The sequence below is a fragment of the Lineus longissimus genome, chromosome 16, assembly GCF_910592395.1.
Source record: "Lineus longissimus chromosome 16, tnLinLong1.2, whole genome shotgun sequence".
Taxonomy (NCBI): Eukaryota; Metazoa; Nemertea; class Pilidiophora; order Heteronemertea; family Lineidae; genus Lineus; species Lineus longissimus.
The window spans coordinates 3,997,030-4,013,567 of NC_088323.1; the positions used below are offsets into that span (position 1 = coordinate 3,997,030).

Genomic DNA, 16,538 nt, shown 5'->3' on the forward strand with positions numbered 1-16,538 from the left:
TCGTTACCTGTCCGAATCGGCCCTGGCAGCTGTACCAAGATGATAAGAGAGATGGGACACTCACAACCAGACCAAATTGTCCCCGACAGCTCCACTGTGAGAGGAAGAGACAGTAACAACCAACCCACATCAGTCCTGAGAGCTCCATCATGTTACCATCGGCCCCAGGGCGAATAAACATAAACAAACAAAACAATAGCGAGACGGTCAAAGCCTGACCAAATTCGGGCCTAACTGCTCCACTTTGTTGCCAACAAGGGAAGAGAAGCGAGACAGTCACAACCAGACCGAATTGCGCCAGACTGCTCCTCTGCCTTGTCTAAGCAGTGGGAGAGACTCTACCTGACCGAATCGGGCCCAGCCGCGCTCCACTCCTGTCACGTAGAGCAGGGTGATAGATAAGACCGTCACAACCAACCCTGGCTGCTCTGTCTTGCCAACACGTTAAGACAGATATGACGGTCGTTACCTGTCCGAATCGGCCCTGGCAGCTATACCAAGATGATAAGAGAGATGGGACACTCACAACCAGACCAAATTGTCCCCGACAGCTCCACTGTGTGAGGAAGAGACAGTAACAACCAACCCACATCAGTCCTGAGAGCTCCATCATGTTACCATCGGCCCCAGGGCTAATAAACATAAACAAACAAAACAATAGCGAGACGGTCAAAGCCTGACTAAATTCGGGCCTAACTGCTCCTATGTGTTGCCGACAAGGGGAGAGAAGCGAGACAGTCACAACCAGACCAAATTGCGCTTGGCTGCTCCTCTGCCTTGTCTAAGCAGTGAGAGAGATTAGACTCTACCCCTACCGAATCGGGCCTAGCCGCTCCACTCTTGTCACATAGAGCAGGGTGATAAGACCGTCACAACCAACCCTGGCTGCTCTGTCTTGCCAACACGTTAAGACAGATATGACGGTCGTTACCAGTCCGAATCGGCCCTGGCAGCTATACCAAGATGATAGGAGAGATGGGACACTCACAACCAGACCAAATTGTCCCCGACAGCTCCACTGTGTGAGGAAGAGACAGTAACAACCAACCCACATCAGTCCTGAGAGCTCCATCATGTTACCATCGGCCCCAGGGCCAATAAACATAAACAAACAAAACAATAGTGAGATGGTCAAAGCCTGACCAAATTCGGGCCTATCTGCTCCACTGTGTTGCCGACAACGTGAGAGAAGCGAGACAGCCACAACCAGACTGAATTGCGCCTGGCTGCTCCTCTGCCTTGTCTAAGCAGTGAGAGAGACCCTACCTGACCGAATCGGGCCTAGCCGCTCCACTCTTGTCACATAGAGCAGGGTGATAAGACCGTCACAACCAACCCTGGCTGCTCTGTCTTGCCAACACGTTAAGACAGATATGACGGTCGTTACCAGTCCGAATCGGCCCTGGCAGCTATACCAAGATGATAAGAGAGATGGGACGCCAAATTGTCCCCGACAGCTCCACTGTGAGAGGAAGAGACAGTAACAACCAAACCACATCAGTCCTGAGAGCTCCATCATGTTACCATCGGCCCCAGGGCTAATAAACATAAACAAACAACACAAAAGTGAGACGGTCTGACCAAATTCGGGCCTGACTGCTCCACTTTGTTGCCAACAAGGGGAGAGAAGCGAGACAGTCACAACCAGACCGAATTGCGCCTGACTGCTCCTCTGCCTTGTCTAAGCAGTGAGAGAGACTCTACCCTACCGAATCGGGCCTAGTCGCTCCACTCTTGTCACGTAGAGCAGGGTAGTCCAGCTGCTAAGCTTAGAATTGTGCATTTTAATGGGGAAAGCATGAAATTTGGTAGGATGGTAGAACAGCCCCTAGGGGTCATTTATCGATTAAGACCCTAATATTTTACGCCCCCTGGCGGTCGCCATCTTGTAGGCAAGCTACCGTGCGTCACCTGCTCGTGTCTGGTAAGTTGTGATCAATGATGAACGAGGTTGCTAGACAGGTCTATCCTTCTAAATACTTGTTCACGGTGCACCATTTTGACCAACGATCTAAATGACGGACTGATGATGAAATCTGCAACGTTTTGCCAACTGAACTTCTCACATTCATAGAAAATACCCTGCTCATCACGGTGAGAAACAATCAAGTGTTCTTGATTCTCCCTGAAGACTTTGATAACCTTTAATAGAGCTAGGAAGATACGTCATTTTCCTGATAGGATCATTACTAAGTCCATGTCATCATTCCCAGAATGGAGCGATTTCTTGCAAAAAGATAACGTGTCCCTCGGACACCAGTCTCGGATGTGACAATCCTGATCAACTGCAGAAAGAAACATGCTGCAAGACATGTCTTACAGGTGGGTACAATCATGTAAAAGTAACAATCCACCGGTGTCCACGCATTGTCACAATCAGTGTCACATTCAGATTGTCACATTCGGACGAGAATTCGTCCACTTCCATTCATTGTACTCAAGACAACCGAGTAGGTAGTCCAGGCAACCCGCAACCGCAGCGGAGGGTCGAGGAGGCCTCCTTGATTTACCCTAGGCGAGCCATACATTTTCAGTGCATACTGTGGATGCACTGTCAATAATGAGAGCTTTGGTATTCCTGGTTTTTCAGTTATCTTTGTGAAAAACACTTGACCGGTCACCGGAAGCTTACGCCCCCAAATCTAGTTCATGACGAGTGAAATGCCGTCAAGTACCAGTCTCTAATGAGTGAATGGAGGAGAATGTCTACCGAAAATTGAGGACAAATAGAGACTGCAGTGACCCTGTGGGAGAGGTCGGGTTTACAGGATGTCATCAGCTGGTTGGTCACTGTCACTAATGTCGCTGGTTGTGACAGTTAAAAGCATTTGAGAAGACGGGCTAGATTTGTGTGCATTCCCCCCTGCGGTGTCTCAGGAAAAGAACCCAGCACGCCACAGGGGCGCTGCTGTTGCCCATTGGTTTTTGAAAGGCGTTATCACCCGGGAAAGACGTACCAAACTTTTTCCTTGCTTAGGAATAGACACTTCTGATGGTAGTACAAAGAACAACACTGACTGTGAAACTATCATTCTTTATTTGATATGTTTAGGACAAATTTAGATATTCAACGTCCTGATACATTGGTAAAAAATAATGAAAAGGTTTTACAAAAAGATATTCTAACAACAATCTGTACGTGGGTACCACATGTGGGAACATGTGGCGCTACAGTTAGGTAGGATTTCTATTCCAGTGGAGTAGTAGGAAATGTCCCTCTGGCAACAAGTCCTTCCCTGTTGGTTGGTGTACATCAACACCTAAGAGATTAATGCGCATAATATATTCATCAGTCACCAGAACACTATATCTTAGGGTATTTAAAACTGTTACATGTACACTCATTCATCCTGGATTGTCCCTACTCTTTTGCGAAAACTCCCTACGGAATACTCTATCCTTGTTTATTTCTGTTACATCTACACATCCTGATTTATGAGCAGGGTCCAGAGTTACTGTTCGTCACCATGGAGGACTAGTCACGATGCCGGTAGAAGTAGGACAGGTGGCTTGTATACATCGATGGGAGGATGCCGGGTTCAGCCGCGGGAAGGGAGTCGGTCCATCCCTCTGAAGATGAGAGAAAATATATCGATATAAGGGTTATGGAGTGTTAGTTCAAAACTTATTCTAGCGCAACTGGGAGCAGACTTGCAGATTTGGGAGAATAGAAACAATTATTCAATCGTCATTTGTATTTGGTATGCTCCAACGATAAGTCTCCCCATCTAATATGTGAATTTGTTCTGCAGTACGTTATTTGCGTGGCCCAATGATTGTACACGGATTGCATTTATTAGCCTGATGAGTCTATCGAACAGACTATCACTATACACCCGTGTTTCTCATTTGGCTAGCTGTTTCTTTTGCTTGCACGGTGAAATACCATTAACTGCACCAGGGGGACTTTTTCTCATTCTAGCAGAAGTTGTTTTCTATGTACGGATTCTACCTATTCCTACCGGACTGCTGGGCACTGCCACTGGACTGCTAGGCACTGCCACGGAAGACTGACAGCTATTCGTCCTCTCACATCTCGTGGATCGGACTCATCCTTGGACTAAGCCTCTGAAATTATGAGACAGATCAAGGTTAAGGTGGGTTTCAGGGTCATGTTTATAAAAATCAAGATTTCCTTACCATACTTTCCAACAAGGCCAAAGTTTCAGTTAGCCAATCACAATCCAAGTTTGAATAGAATTACCGAATCTACTTCCTTGGCAATAACATGCTGACCGCTTTTGGTATGCCTCCTTACCTTTAAATCACAAGAGGCGCTATGCTAGCAAACAATGGACTAGAATGATCTCAAACCGCCTCAAAGTATTTTGGATCAAACATCCCACAGGCATGGGTCACCCAGTAAAAAGTATCATCATGGTTACATTTGAAATTGTTTGAATGATTAACTCACTGTATTCAACCTGCGATCATTTCGCAGTTGATTAATTAGTTACCACTGTATGCATTAGAGAGGGCAGAATGGTACTGTTTGGACAAGAAGTCTCTCCAACAGCCACAAGTATCTCTTCGAAAACATCACAGTAACACGTTCGACCCAGGGAATCTGTCAGCTGGCTGACGAGTAGGTTGGGAATTGTATATGATCAGTTCTCTCAAAGACATCCGAGACAGGGATTAAAATCTTGTGTTTATAAGTTACCATTGTATGCCTTAGAGGGGGCGGAATGGTACTGCTTAGACAAGAAGTCTCTCCAACAGCCTCAATGAATATTGGATCAACGGCACACAGGACCTCCCAGAGATACCGTCAATGACGAAATATGACTGGGCCTTCTGTAAGATTAGTTTCTCCGCCAAACACGGGACTGAAGGATTAAAATCTTGTGTTTATAGGCTAACAAATGCAAACACTTTCAATGAACCCCCTACAAGAGACGAGTGGCTCTTCGTCTCCCCGACTTTGACACCCTACTACGAACATATCAATAGATCAGCCAGCGGTCCTTGGTGTCGCCGCGTGGGTTGCGTCCAGTGAAATTGTTTGCAATTGTCAAGGAACCACGATCTGACATCCATAACCAGCGTATTCCCTATTCATGCCAGTTACAGTCGGGTGCTACACCACAGTCGGGATAGTGGAGCCAAGTGAATGATTGTTTAAATCTAAAGCATTTTTGAAAAATCATATGACAAGGTTTGGAGGTCAAAAGCCTTCCAGTCATGCACATAAGTCCTGCCTTACCGTGAATTTGTGACTGAAATTTCTAACTGCGCAGTTCATTCTCGGCTCGACTGTATGACTTTTACAGCAATAAAAACCTGTTGAAACCAATTCAAACAATTATCAATCATAGATACTGGGCCCTACCTTCTGCTGCAGCTCTTTCAACTTGATTTCCGAAATGTTGAAGGGAATTTTACCTTTGAAATCGGAAAAAGTTTTCCAGCGATGTTCTGCGCAGTTCACTCACACACCAACTGACTTGCGTTCAAATCAACCGAGACCGATCATGACCAAAGACAATACATTTGACGTCACACCATATGGCACTATTCCTCTACCCCGCGAAAGACTGGCCGGCGGCTTAGGCCATAGGAATGATTAATCCTGTTTACCGTCTGAGTGATTTAAAAAGATGATGAGGCTTTTTTCATTTTTCATTATTCATTATCGGTTTACAGTCTGATTTACTGGGCAAAACACGCGATTCAGCAAGTTCCAGTAAATGGAAATCAGATCGGTCATCAACATGAGGCATTGAAAAAATGTCATTATTATGATGAAGAGCCTATCCTGACAAGTTTTTATTGTGTTTTTCAATCATTTAAGGTAAAGATGAACCACTGGAAAGATTATTTAAATAAAAAAATGATGGCAACAATAAAATAAATAGATTTTTTAAATAATAATAGTGAAAATATTTCATGTTCGCTCAGCACCCATGCGGGAGGTGGACGGTAAACACGATTAATAATTACCATGGCCTTAGCGCCAACTTGTATTGTTATGTCATTACTAAAAATTAAAAATACACATTTTGTACACTTTGTAGTGAGTTTGCCACTGATAATAAATTGGGGTACCTGGGAAGAGGGAAATTCGATAAAAATAATCGGGATATCTACTTTCAGTCAGGCCAGGTGTCAACATTGTCTCTGTGGCAGCAAGGCTGTGAACTGTCTTCTCTGTGGTCACGTCGAGGTGTCTCACCCTCAGGTAGACCAGGTTGTAACCTAATTGTCACAATGATAGTCAGACTAAAACACTATAATATCGGGAAGGTGGGAGACAGTTGCCAATAAACACAAGAATCTTTCAAACACACAAGACTCAATCTAAATATCGAAGACATACATTGATTTTAACTGTCTTCTCTGCAGCAGGGTCGAGCTGTTGTGTCAGATCTACATTGCACGATTCTAGGATGAGACTGATAATTCGATCGACCATGTTCTTATATTGAGTGTTGACTGGTTCAATATATCAGATCCTACTTGCTGACTTTGAGCTGGTAATCTGTGGGTCAGTCTCCGGTGATGTAATGATGAAGCAAAATACAATTTGTAGTGTCTCCTCCAGGGTTGTGACTGTCTTCGGAGAGTGTGTGACTTACAGACATAAGTTCATCACATCTGTTCCTACAGTAATAAATGGCACAAGTCAATCGTAATAAAATCAAGCATTTCAATGCATTTCTTATTTTCTCACATTTTACATGTACATCGTCACTTTAATTGAGACTGATACATAAAATTACAGTTTTGAACTTCCGTACATATATTATTTAGCTGATGTCAAACCCCTTGATTTCGACGAGTCAGAGCTCAGGGTGAACAAGGACGACCACTTCTGAAGGGGATGTCATTATGAAAAAAGACTTTTAATGCTTATGATAGTTTGGATCTCCCAAAGGTATATTGTGATGAACATCCCAGAAATAACCAGGCTATACCACACACACAGGTGTATGAGTTTATCAAGAATTAAATTATTCTCGATTATTTTCAAAACCTGGTCTGCTTTACGGGGCCAATTTCTACTTATTTTCTGATATCATGATTTGAGTCCACTGATGAATTGATGTGTTTTCTATCGCCAAGCAGAAGTGGTCAAACCTTCAAAAACAGTTTTAAACTATAAACAGATTCTCTTCATCAAAAGAGTATAATATAAATACATCCCGATTTAATTCATAAAAATCATAAACACAAATAACACCAATGTCATTATCAACAATAAGAGTTTAAACATTTTTGTTGGTCGCCAAAGTTGGAAAAATGACCCAACTTTGGACAGAACATCTACATGAATGCTTCATTATAATTATTACCATGACAATGTATGCTTGTTCACTGTGGTTTCGATGCTACAAATATCCTCTCGTCAAAAGCTATGGTGCAGCCTCTAAACACGACATGCCCCAACCTTTTGACATTGCCTATTTGGTAGGTGTAGGGTAAGGTGTTCGTACAATTATGGCCCCTATACAATCATAGCCTCAGTGTGCATTGATGTGTACCACCAGCACTTTTCAACACATTAGGGGCTATATAAGTGTACCCCTTTACCTTATCATATGTAATTTTTGATTCCACACAACAGAGGAATACAGCCCATTTAAAACCCACATTTTATTAATCCGCCTCCAACTATCGAACATGAAACATTGTATCGTGGCCATGATTCTAAACTAAAATGCCCTAAAAGATCGGGCATAGCAGATATTGCATTAATAAGTTCCCTTATTGCGCTTATTGGTCACCCATCAGTCGTCCGAACCAGTCATGCCTTTTATACCCAACTGACTTGAACAGAGAACTTATAAATCGACGCTCACTGTCTTCAGAACTGTTCAGGAAGGAAATCTTACCTGCCCAAATTAATACCAAAAAGAACAGCTTGTCTATCACGTCAATACTCAAAGTGCAGGGTTAGTCAAAAAATAATCATAGACTCCTAAGCAGTCCATTTCGTCATCCTGGTTGTCCTTAGGGTGACAGGACATTCTACACTGCATTTGGAGTGTAAATAAACAAGGAAAACAAGCAAAATTATTTGAAATTGGGAAATATAGGTGAAGTAACAACACGCTGGAAGAATATTTTTTATTGTTGTAGTACATGGCATCATTCTGAAAAATAATGAAAATCTCTTCAATGCATTTCTTTCAACTGACAAAATAGAATGCAATGAACAAGCATTATAAGAAGTTGATAGCTTCTTGAACAGCAGGCAAGTTTGTATTTCGGACATTTTGACATTTTGAAGGATCACATAAGACATAGTTATTTGGTTCTTGTGGAGAGGTGCTCAGAAAAAATCATCGCTTTAGCTGAAAAAGGGGGACACAGGCCTCATGCACCAGCCGCTTAATTTCATGCATCAGTGGAAAGATGGGAACAACGGATTTATTATACAACACATCAATAGTATACGGCATAGTAAATGGTATTATTCAAACACAAGTGTGGCTATATATTTCTGTCATTCTATTGAAAAATGACTGGTAATTGTTCAAAATTGAATAAATTTCAAGTTGATAAAAACCCAATGAACATAGAATACGCTTGAGACTTGTCCGGCCGACCAATTTTTCAAAAACACCTTGTTTGCGCTGAAGTTCAGATGGATACAACAGAACCAAACATCTTCTTGGGATGCCTGAAGAAAGAGCAGCTCATTTCTTAGAAACAAAGCAGTATTTGTGACCCATCACAGCGAAAGCAAGCGCGTGTTGCTCCGAGCTTGGCAAATTGAGACCAACTGTTTTTGTCTACCAATTGTGCACTTTCTCAAGTTTTTCATAAATTCAATATTGAGAGTCAGATTTGTTAGTTCGGACATTTAAAACTGAATTTTAGATTACTAGTTGAACATATTCAAATACTACATACAACTAAACAACACCTTTGGGAGAAACCATCTCCGACAATCATAATAATCGATTTTTTTTCTCATTTATTGACGTAGAGACATTTTGGCAATTGGCTATCAATTCAAAATGGCGAGACAATATATGCTGTCATGAGACAATATGAATAATATAGTCACATTTCGTGGGTTATTCTATAGATTAGTTGGAAGGACAAATAGATGATACGAGCTCAAATATCAAAGAAAACTGCCCACAGAAGTTCAAAACAAACAACGATTATAAATGGAAAATGTGAAGTAACAAAGTGATCAAATTTTTGGTGTCTCCGATCGAACGAGCCAAGGAAGTCTTATTTTTCTGTAAAACTGCAATCTTCTTCAGCTGCATGGGTTTTTTTTGGGGGGAGGGGGGAGTATCTGCCCCACCTTCCCTTCATAAATTTCTCATTTTACCAAATTGGCCATCTTACCCATTTATTATGCCACATGGCCAAATAGCACCTCAATGGAGACAAAGCTTTGTGGATCACTGGAGGAACAAAGAGGCCACAGCCACATTCATTAGAGACATAGGCCTGGTCCTGTAATATGATTACATAAAAGAAAATCAAATGCTTACACCAACTTATTACGTTGTTTCAAGATCAATAGCTGTGCCATCACATTACAGATCTTAACTGTGGGGCGAAAACAAGCAGGTCAAGATCTAGTAACTGTTGTTGGTGACAACCATTTGGTCTATGATAGAAAATATAAAAGTTCACCACACTGTCATATTCATATTGTTTGTGAGTACATTGATCGATACGATATAGACAATTTCCCGATTGCATCATTGTTTTTACGAAGATACGCGGATATTTTGTTGTGGATGCCATAAAGAGGATCGGTTGAGAATTGACAGCACCATCACCAAAATATGTGAGGAGAAGATATGGATAATACCAGCAGTTAATAGATGCAGAATTCATCTCCCTATACCTGCAAATCTGCTATGAGCAGCATGTCTACCTGATCAGATACATGTACTATCCTTATGCCCAGTGCTTATTAAGATGTATTCGGTAATAGGCCAGTTGAATACTGCCTATATCAGTCTGCTGCTAATTTTGTACACAATATTACACTCTGGTTCCAGTGATTGCGTCAACCACTACAACTGGAGTCAACAGCAGCGTTCACATAGATAGATATACGTTTAAGACACCCCTGTTCATTGCGCCTCGGCCTCCCAAAGGCCAAGCAGCTATTTGTTGCTTCCTACACGTGCAAAAACTTTTATCACAATATTTCAAAGACTCTTAGATTTTAACATTGACCAACATACAATGCCTAACGGCAGTAAGTTCTTTCATGGCATTTTCAACAATTTTCTTTTTATTTGATTGTGCTTGTATTCATAGCAGTGTATTATCCAAAACATCAGTCTTACACATGTACTCAAACATATCAAAAACATGCATTTCAGTCCATTTTATTTTGTACTCTTGAATGCTGTAAAATGCAGTAATCATAATTTACAATGCCTCATTTCGAAGTCTTATCTGCACCTCGGAGTACAGTGTAATCGCTTATCTTGAAGTCATTATTTGCATGCTGTAGTACAGTAAAATCACCTATATTTGCCCACATTTTACAAGGGTGATCACAAAATCTGACCACTCTTGTTATCTAGAATTCCATTAGAACCCATGCAAACATTACTTTGAATTAAGATCCAATAACACAAAATAACGAAATTCATGTAGGCCTACAAGGCCTAAAAAGCGATTTTGGCAAAATCCTTAGTAAACCAGCAGTGGAAAGAAAGAAGAACCACAATAATCAGAGAAGTTTCACAGAATTATAGGGGAATACTGTAGTCAACAGTTGGCACTCTCAGCACTTTGCACCTTATTATTCTAACAGTTCCAATAACACATATTATCCTTGGACATCTCAGAAGTGTACGAAGAGTATTCCCCGTAATTCTGCAATTCTGATTTTCATTTAATATAGTCCCTTTAAAATTCTTAGGAGATATAAAGCTTTTTAGATGTAGAGTCAAGTTTGAAATCACAGCGGCCGATTTGTCCCAATATCAATAAACTATATGTACTCACTGAATAAAAACGAAATTGTTAATGTTGATTTTTTTACCACATTGAACCCGTGACTGAGTGTCTCTGGAGATGGGGTCCGGGAGCATTCAGATGTGACGAAGTGAGGCGTGCAGGAAGTTTTTTTATGGTTTTTCAGCCAAAAATCCACAAATATGAACCCCTAGATGTTTTTACTCCACAAGGAAAATGAAAAACCCAAAAGGTTTTTGACCTGGTGGAAAACATCAAAGGGTTTTTGATTTTCCAAAAAACCTCGAGGAATTTTGTCTAGGTGGTACATATTTGTGTTGGCTGAACAATGCTTAAAGGCATTTTAGAAGCACAAACGACACCAGGTAGTGAAATTCGACTGTAATATACAACATGGCCTTTCAATTAACTGCCAATTTTGTTTGTAAGTGCAAAAACATTTAGGAATATCATAAAAAGCAAAACATATCTTTTTATACATCTAGAGGTTAACAGCAAATGACAGTCTTGGGATATCAATGAACTTTTTTAAACATAATTATTTTTGTAATTCACAAAATAAAACAGAACTGCGACTTGGGGAAGGCAGCATTTATCACCAAACACATTGGTGCATTCTAAAATATGAAATGAAAACTGAAAAGACGAATGCTGCCATGATTTCGGTTAAGAAATTGATTGCGGCAAATTTGTCATGCTACAGATGAAAACAATTTTTCAGTTTTACATTTCTCTTGCGACCCAGGACACCTCCACTTAAAACCATTACGATTAGTTCCGTTCAACTAATTAGTTCATTAACTCTCTTCAATTAATGCACATTATAATTAATGTCATGCGTTAATGAACCATAACATTACCTAATGAATGGCTATTTCCTTCGATGATTCATTAAAGAGGTACGCCGTTTGTTTTCACCAGTGGCTCAGGAAAATAACCATGCAGTTATACGAGGGGGCATTGAATAAAATGGATAAAAATAAGAAAACTCTATACTGGGCATTATTAGGAGCAGTTGTTGAAGCGCGAAACGTGATTTGCCGACTAATATTAGTCGTTAGATCGTGAAATGAAAATAATGCTAATGGGATTCGAAGTAATTATGATCAAAGGTGGAATATCTCAGCATGAAGTGCAATCAATCTGTGTCTCACGTTTGGTTTTTTAACAATTTTTAGGTCCTTACTCTCATAAGCAATTTTCTCATTAATACAATGTTGACTGTAACACAACAACTGTAAACCATATTCTTCACAAATTCGTATTGAAATCCCTGAACTTTGCATGGCCTGCACAGAGGTGACATACATGAAACTGCAGCATAATCAAATCCGGAGGCCCTCTGGTGACCGACACCTCTGTTAATCCTGTCCATTCCGTATATTTCATCCCACACAACCAGTAATCTTGAGTGTACTTCAAGCAAAATCAGTCAGTAATCTAACATACAATATTTCAAATACGAAGAGGTGCTAGCAAAATTGATTAAGAACTCAATACTTAGCATACTTATTGCATGTAAATTCAACAGAATACAATGATCCATTTTTTAGAAACCTTAGGGAACTTTCATATATCGAGTACCCGGTAGACACCATAATAGCTAAGGTAACTGGCTGCCTTTTAAAATAGATGTCTCACTATGGGTTTAGATATGGCGAGCACTATTGCATCATGGTATCAGTCTTGAGGCATTGAAGACAGAATATTCCTGTTGGATCAAGGTAGTTTCTTGCTTTAACCGGTTTTTTAGTGCTTGACCAATATGGGTTTGTCCTTGATTTTATGGCCTAAACTAGCCACAAAATGTTTTAACACTTGACCAATTGGGTTGGTGCTTGATTTATGGCCTGAATTAGCCACAAAATGTTTTAACACTTGACCAATCGGGTTGGTGCTTGATTTATGGCCTAAACTAGCCACAAAATGTTTCAACACTTGACCTATATGGGTTTGTCCTTGATTTTATGGCCTAAACTAGCCACGAAATGTTTCGACACTTGACCTATATGGGTTTGTCCTTGATTTTATGGCCTAAACTAGCCACAAAATATTTCAACACTTGACCTATATAGGTTTGTCCTTGATTTTATGGCCAAAACTAGCCACAAAATGTTTCAACACTTGACCTATATGGGTTGTCCTTGATTTTATGGCCTAAGCTAGCCACGAAATGTTTCAACACTTGACCTATATAGGTTTATCCTTGCTTATGGCCTCAACACGCTACGTTAACACATCCAGAATAACACTAATTATAAATTTACACTCTTTCGAGTTCATTGTATACAAGTTGCAGAAACCGACCGGACCGCCGACATGGCTGATAATCCTTGCGATACAATTGGATACGACACCATCGGTGTGTTTGGACCGCTAATATTAATCTGCGGCAGTGTTTGAGACATCGTTTGAGACATGGAGACTGCCGGCGCCATATTTTGTGTCACGGTGACCTGGGCGAGAGAAACATTAGGTAAATTTGACAACCCCTGCGTGATGGAGACAGGCGTTACTATGGCTGCATTGATGGTATCGGGGACGTTTGCTAGTGTTTGCGCCGTGGGAAGATTAGCCTGAGACGCCAACTCAGCAGCTTGTGCAATCTGCTCCATCTGTTGATGTAGCGCTTGTTGGTGTTGGGATGCTAATTCGCCGTTCAGGGCTATGGGTTGTGGCAGGCTAGTATTGATGCTTTGAGTGAGACTTGTGAGTGAGGCTAATGCCGGAGTAATGGACGTGGCGCTGATCGATGATGGTGTCACTACTGGCGTTGCTATTTGACTGACATTAACTATAGATGGCGTCGTGACAGACTGCAACGACACAGTGTTCGTTTTCGGCATCCGATATCTTGCATTCTGTTCCAAAAGAACTTCATTCGTTGCCGCCAAATCGTTACATTGTTTCTTTAATTCCTCGACTTTTCGGCGTAAAATTGTATTTTCGTCCTCGATGAGTCTATAATCTGTGGCAACACTGATTGGCCGTGTCATCGTTGCAGTCGGTGTTGTCGCGTGAGTCCCGTATCGATCCAAAACATTGTTAAACTCATAGTCCTCCAGGCGACGTCTCTTTAATGGTGACTCAAGTTCGTACCTGTCAAGTATATCATCAAAAGTATCAAAACGCGACGTTATTAGACTGCGACTTTGGCGCTCTAACCTACGCAGTTCAATTTCGTAATCGCTCGCCGAAACGTGGCGATATTTACACTTCCCTGCGCGACGGCACTCGCCTTTTAAGTAGTCCTTACAGATTGGGACTTCGCCCTTTAATACGGGTAACTCGCTTGGCTGCACGCCTAGTCCCAGCGCTGCCGCTTGTTGCAATCTAACTGGTAGCTGCCCTGTTTGTTTGTAATATTCCTCCTCCTCGCGGGTGCAGTGAATAAATTTACAATTTTGACGTCTGCAGCCAGTATTTTGAAAATCATGGCAGAACGTGTATTCCTGTTGCTTTCCAAGAACTCTTGCCTCAAAATTATCCGGGTGGCGATATTTGCATCTTTTACCGCGCTTGCACACGTTCCGCAGAAAATCACGACAAATGTCGTCACCAATTTTACCGTTCATTTTTTCATCGTCACTATTTTTGTCGGACATGTTTGCAATGATCAGCTGGACCGTTGATCCTGGCCTAAACGAGTTTGAAATCGCACTGTCTTTTCGGCAGGCTGCAGGACGTTATTCAATGCAGCTCGGAGGGATCAGAACCGCTCAGCGTACAGCAGAAAAGATTTCGAAGAAGTTGAGTGTACCCGCCGCAGCACTTTTCAAGCATTTACAGCGCACTTTGCATCAATCTGAAAGAAAAAACAAATGGTATAAATATATATTTTTTGACAAGTTTTCAATTGATAGGAAAATACCTCAGCAGACCCAACCTGTAACTAACAAAAAAATACAGATATTTTATTCTTTTGCTGAAAATGATTTTAATTCATCCAATTTTATATGCCATGTATTATATTTAAATGTTTTGATGCTTGAATAACACACCCTTGCCAGTTGTTTCTGTTAAGTCCCATCATATAAGTGACCCAGGTGCATGAGAGCTTTTTGGAATAGGATTCTACTGCAAGTAGCATACATAACGGACAATATGAATTAAATTAGACATATTTGCACTGTTTCCATTTGCATTTGACAGTGCATTTGGAAAAAATTGCATAAATGTGCGTACCATACTTTTTAATCAGGTTATTGGAAAACCTATGGCAATCTGCAACTGGAAAATCTTGCCCGTCAAGAATTGAACATTCCACCTCGTATACTAGCCCCTTGAAAATCACAAATGTGATGCATGTATCAAAGAAAAAGTATTTTACAACTGGCATACAATGGATTCCTGAAAGTTTTCAATTGAATGTTTTCGGATCGATATTTAAGTGTGTAAAATCATACCAGTCGAGTGTTCGAAGTGGAAGTACACAAATGCTGTCAACATTTTGCTTTAGCACTTAAGTGTATATAACAGGTGTAGATCGATACTACTTGGCATGTCGGTGAGGTAGAATCAGGTGGAGCCCACCCCATTTGGGGAAACGAGACTGAAAATTGCAGCTGATGGCAACAAAGTTAAAAACCTGTCAAATGATGGCAGCCTAAATAGGCAGCTTTCTGTGAAATGTTATTTTAAGAAGGTGATTCACAACTTCAAACAAGGTATGAAAGAGACCCCTGATAGTATAGCGATCACCATAAAACATCACGTACTAACAAATGCTTTTTAAATAGTCAAATGGATCAATAATGGACACATCTGTGTTCATATCAAACTCTCCTCGAAACTGACATATTGCATCCGGAATGACAGCCTCTTAAATTCTGTATGACTGCATGGCAGCTTAGCCTCTTAGAAGTCTCCTAAATAACATTTAATTCTCGAGAAAGTGACACTGACAGATGAGTACTGAAGACTGGCACAGACATCCAATAAACAACAATGTCAAGGAGTCATCCCATGATTGAGAAGAGCCGGATTTAAACTTTGAGTAGAGAGGACCAACTAAGACATAACATGATATGTTTACATTACCGTCTCTAAGAAACAGTATGATGATCTTGTGTTTGACAGAAAAGCTTTTTTATCGAAAAAGCTACAAGCGATCAGACGTTACTAACTCTCACTTCCAACCACACTAGCATCAAAGACCGCAACCGATATACCTCAAGTATCCAAGACACAAAACGAATTCTTGATGTCATAATCGACAGAAAGAATTATCCAAGAGCTACATGCTACAGGAGGTTGCTTCACCTAGACTCCATCCATGTGAGAACTTATGATCAGGATTAGAATATTGCGTGGAGAAGCGAGTGGGATTTTTGATTGCTTTACCTCAGAATGAGTTTCATTGAAAGGTGACATGCGATCACTGTTACAAAGAATTCCATGACAATGCTGTGAACTGCAAAATGCTTTAGGAGTTTTATGTTTGCGATCTGGTCAACGACCTACCTTGAAGACAAAAAGTGCTGCAACTGACCTATTTCTATTCACCAGCAACATGCAAAGAGACGTTACTAACCCTGCCTCCATCCCTACGAGAACCACAGAATGCAACCCGTCTCCATTCATGCGAAAACCAAAGAATGCAACTGATATCTCTCCAACCTCGAAAA

At 41.0% G+C, this 16,538-nt stretch overlaps 1 protein-coding gene and 1 long non-coding RNA gene across 12 annotated transcripts in view; both read right to left on the reverse strand.

The window, feature by feature from the left end:
- Positions 1-3,077: 3,077 nt before the first annotated feature.
- Positions 3,078-5,559, reverse strand: LOC135500509 (uncharacterized). 2 transcript variants are annotated; one of them, XR_010449458.1, is made up of 3 exons: positions 5,333-5,559; positions 3,963-4,068; positions 3,078-3,570 (listed from the first exon to the last, which is right to left on the reverse strand). It is a non-coding gene; the product is annotated as an uncharacterized LOC135500509 (long non-coding RNA). The 2 variants fall into 2 exon arrangements; XR_010449459.1 differs by having other exon boundaries at positions 3,953-4,068.
- Positions 5,560-6,632: 1,073 nt separating this feature from the next.
- LOC135500480 (zinc finger CCCH domain-containing protein 10-like) overlaps positions 6,633-16,538 on the reverse strand; it is an 80,142-nt gene continuing 70,236 nt past the window's right edge. For all 10 annotated transcript variants that reach the window (XM_064791987.1, XM_064791979.1, XM_064791985.1 and 7 more), the window contains one exon: positions 6,633-14,716. In XM_064791987.1, coding sequence (XP_064648057.1) covers positions 13,191-14,516 — 1,326 coding nt within the window. In that variant the 5' untranslated portion in view covers positions 14,517-14,716 and the 3' untranslated portion in view covers positions 6,633-13,190. The remainder of the gene's footprint in view (positions 14,717-16,538) is intronic.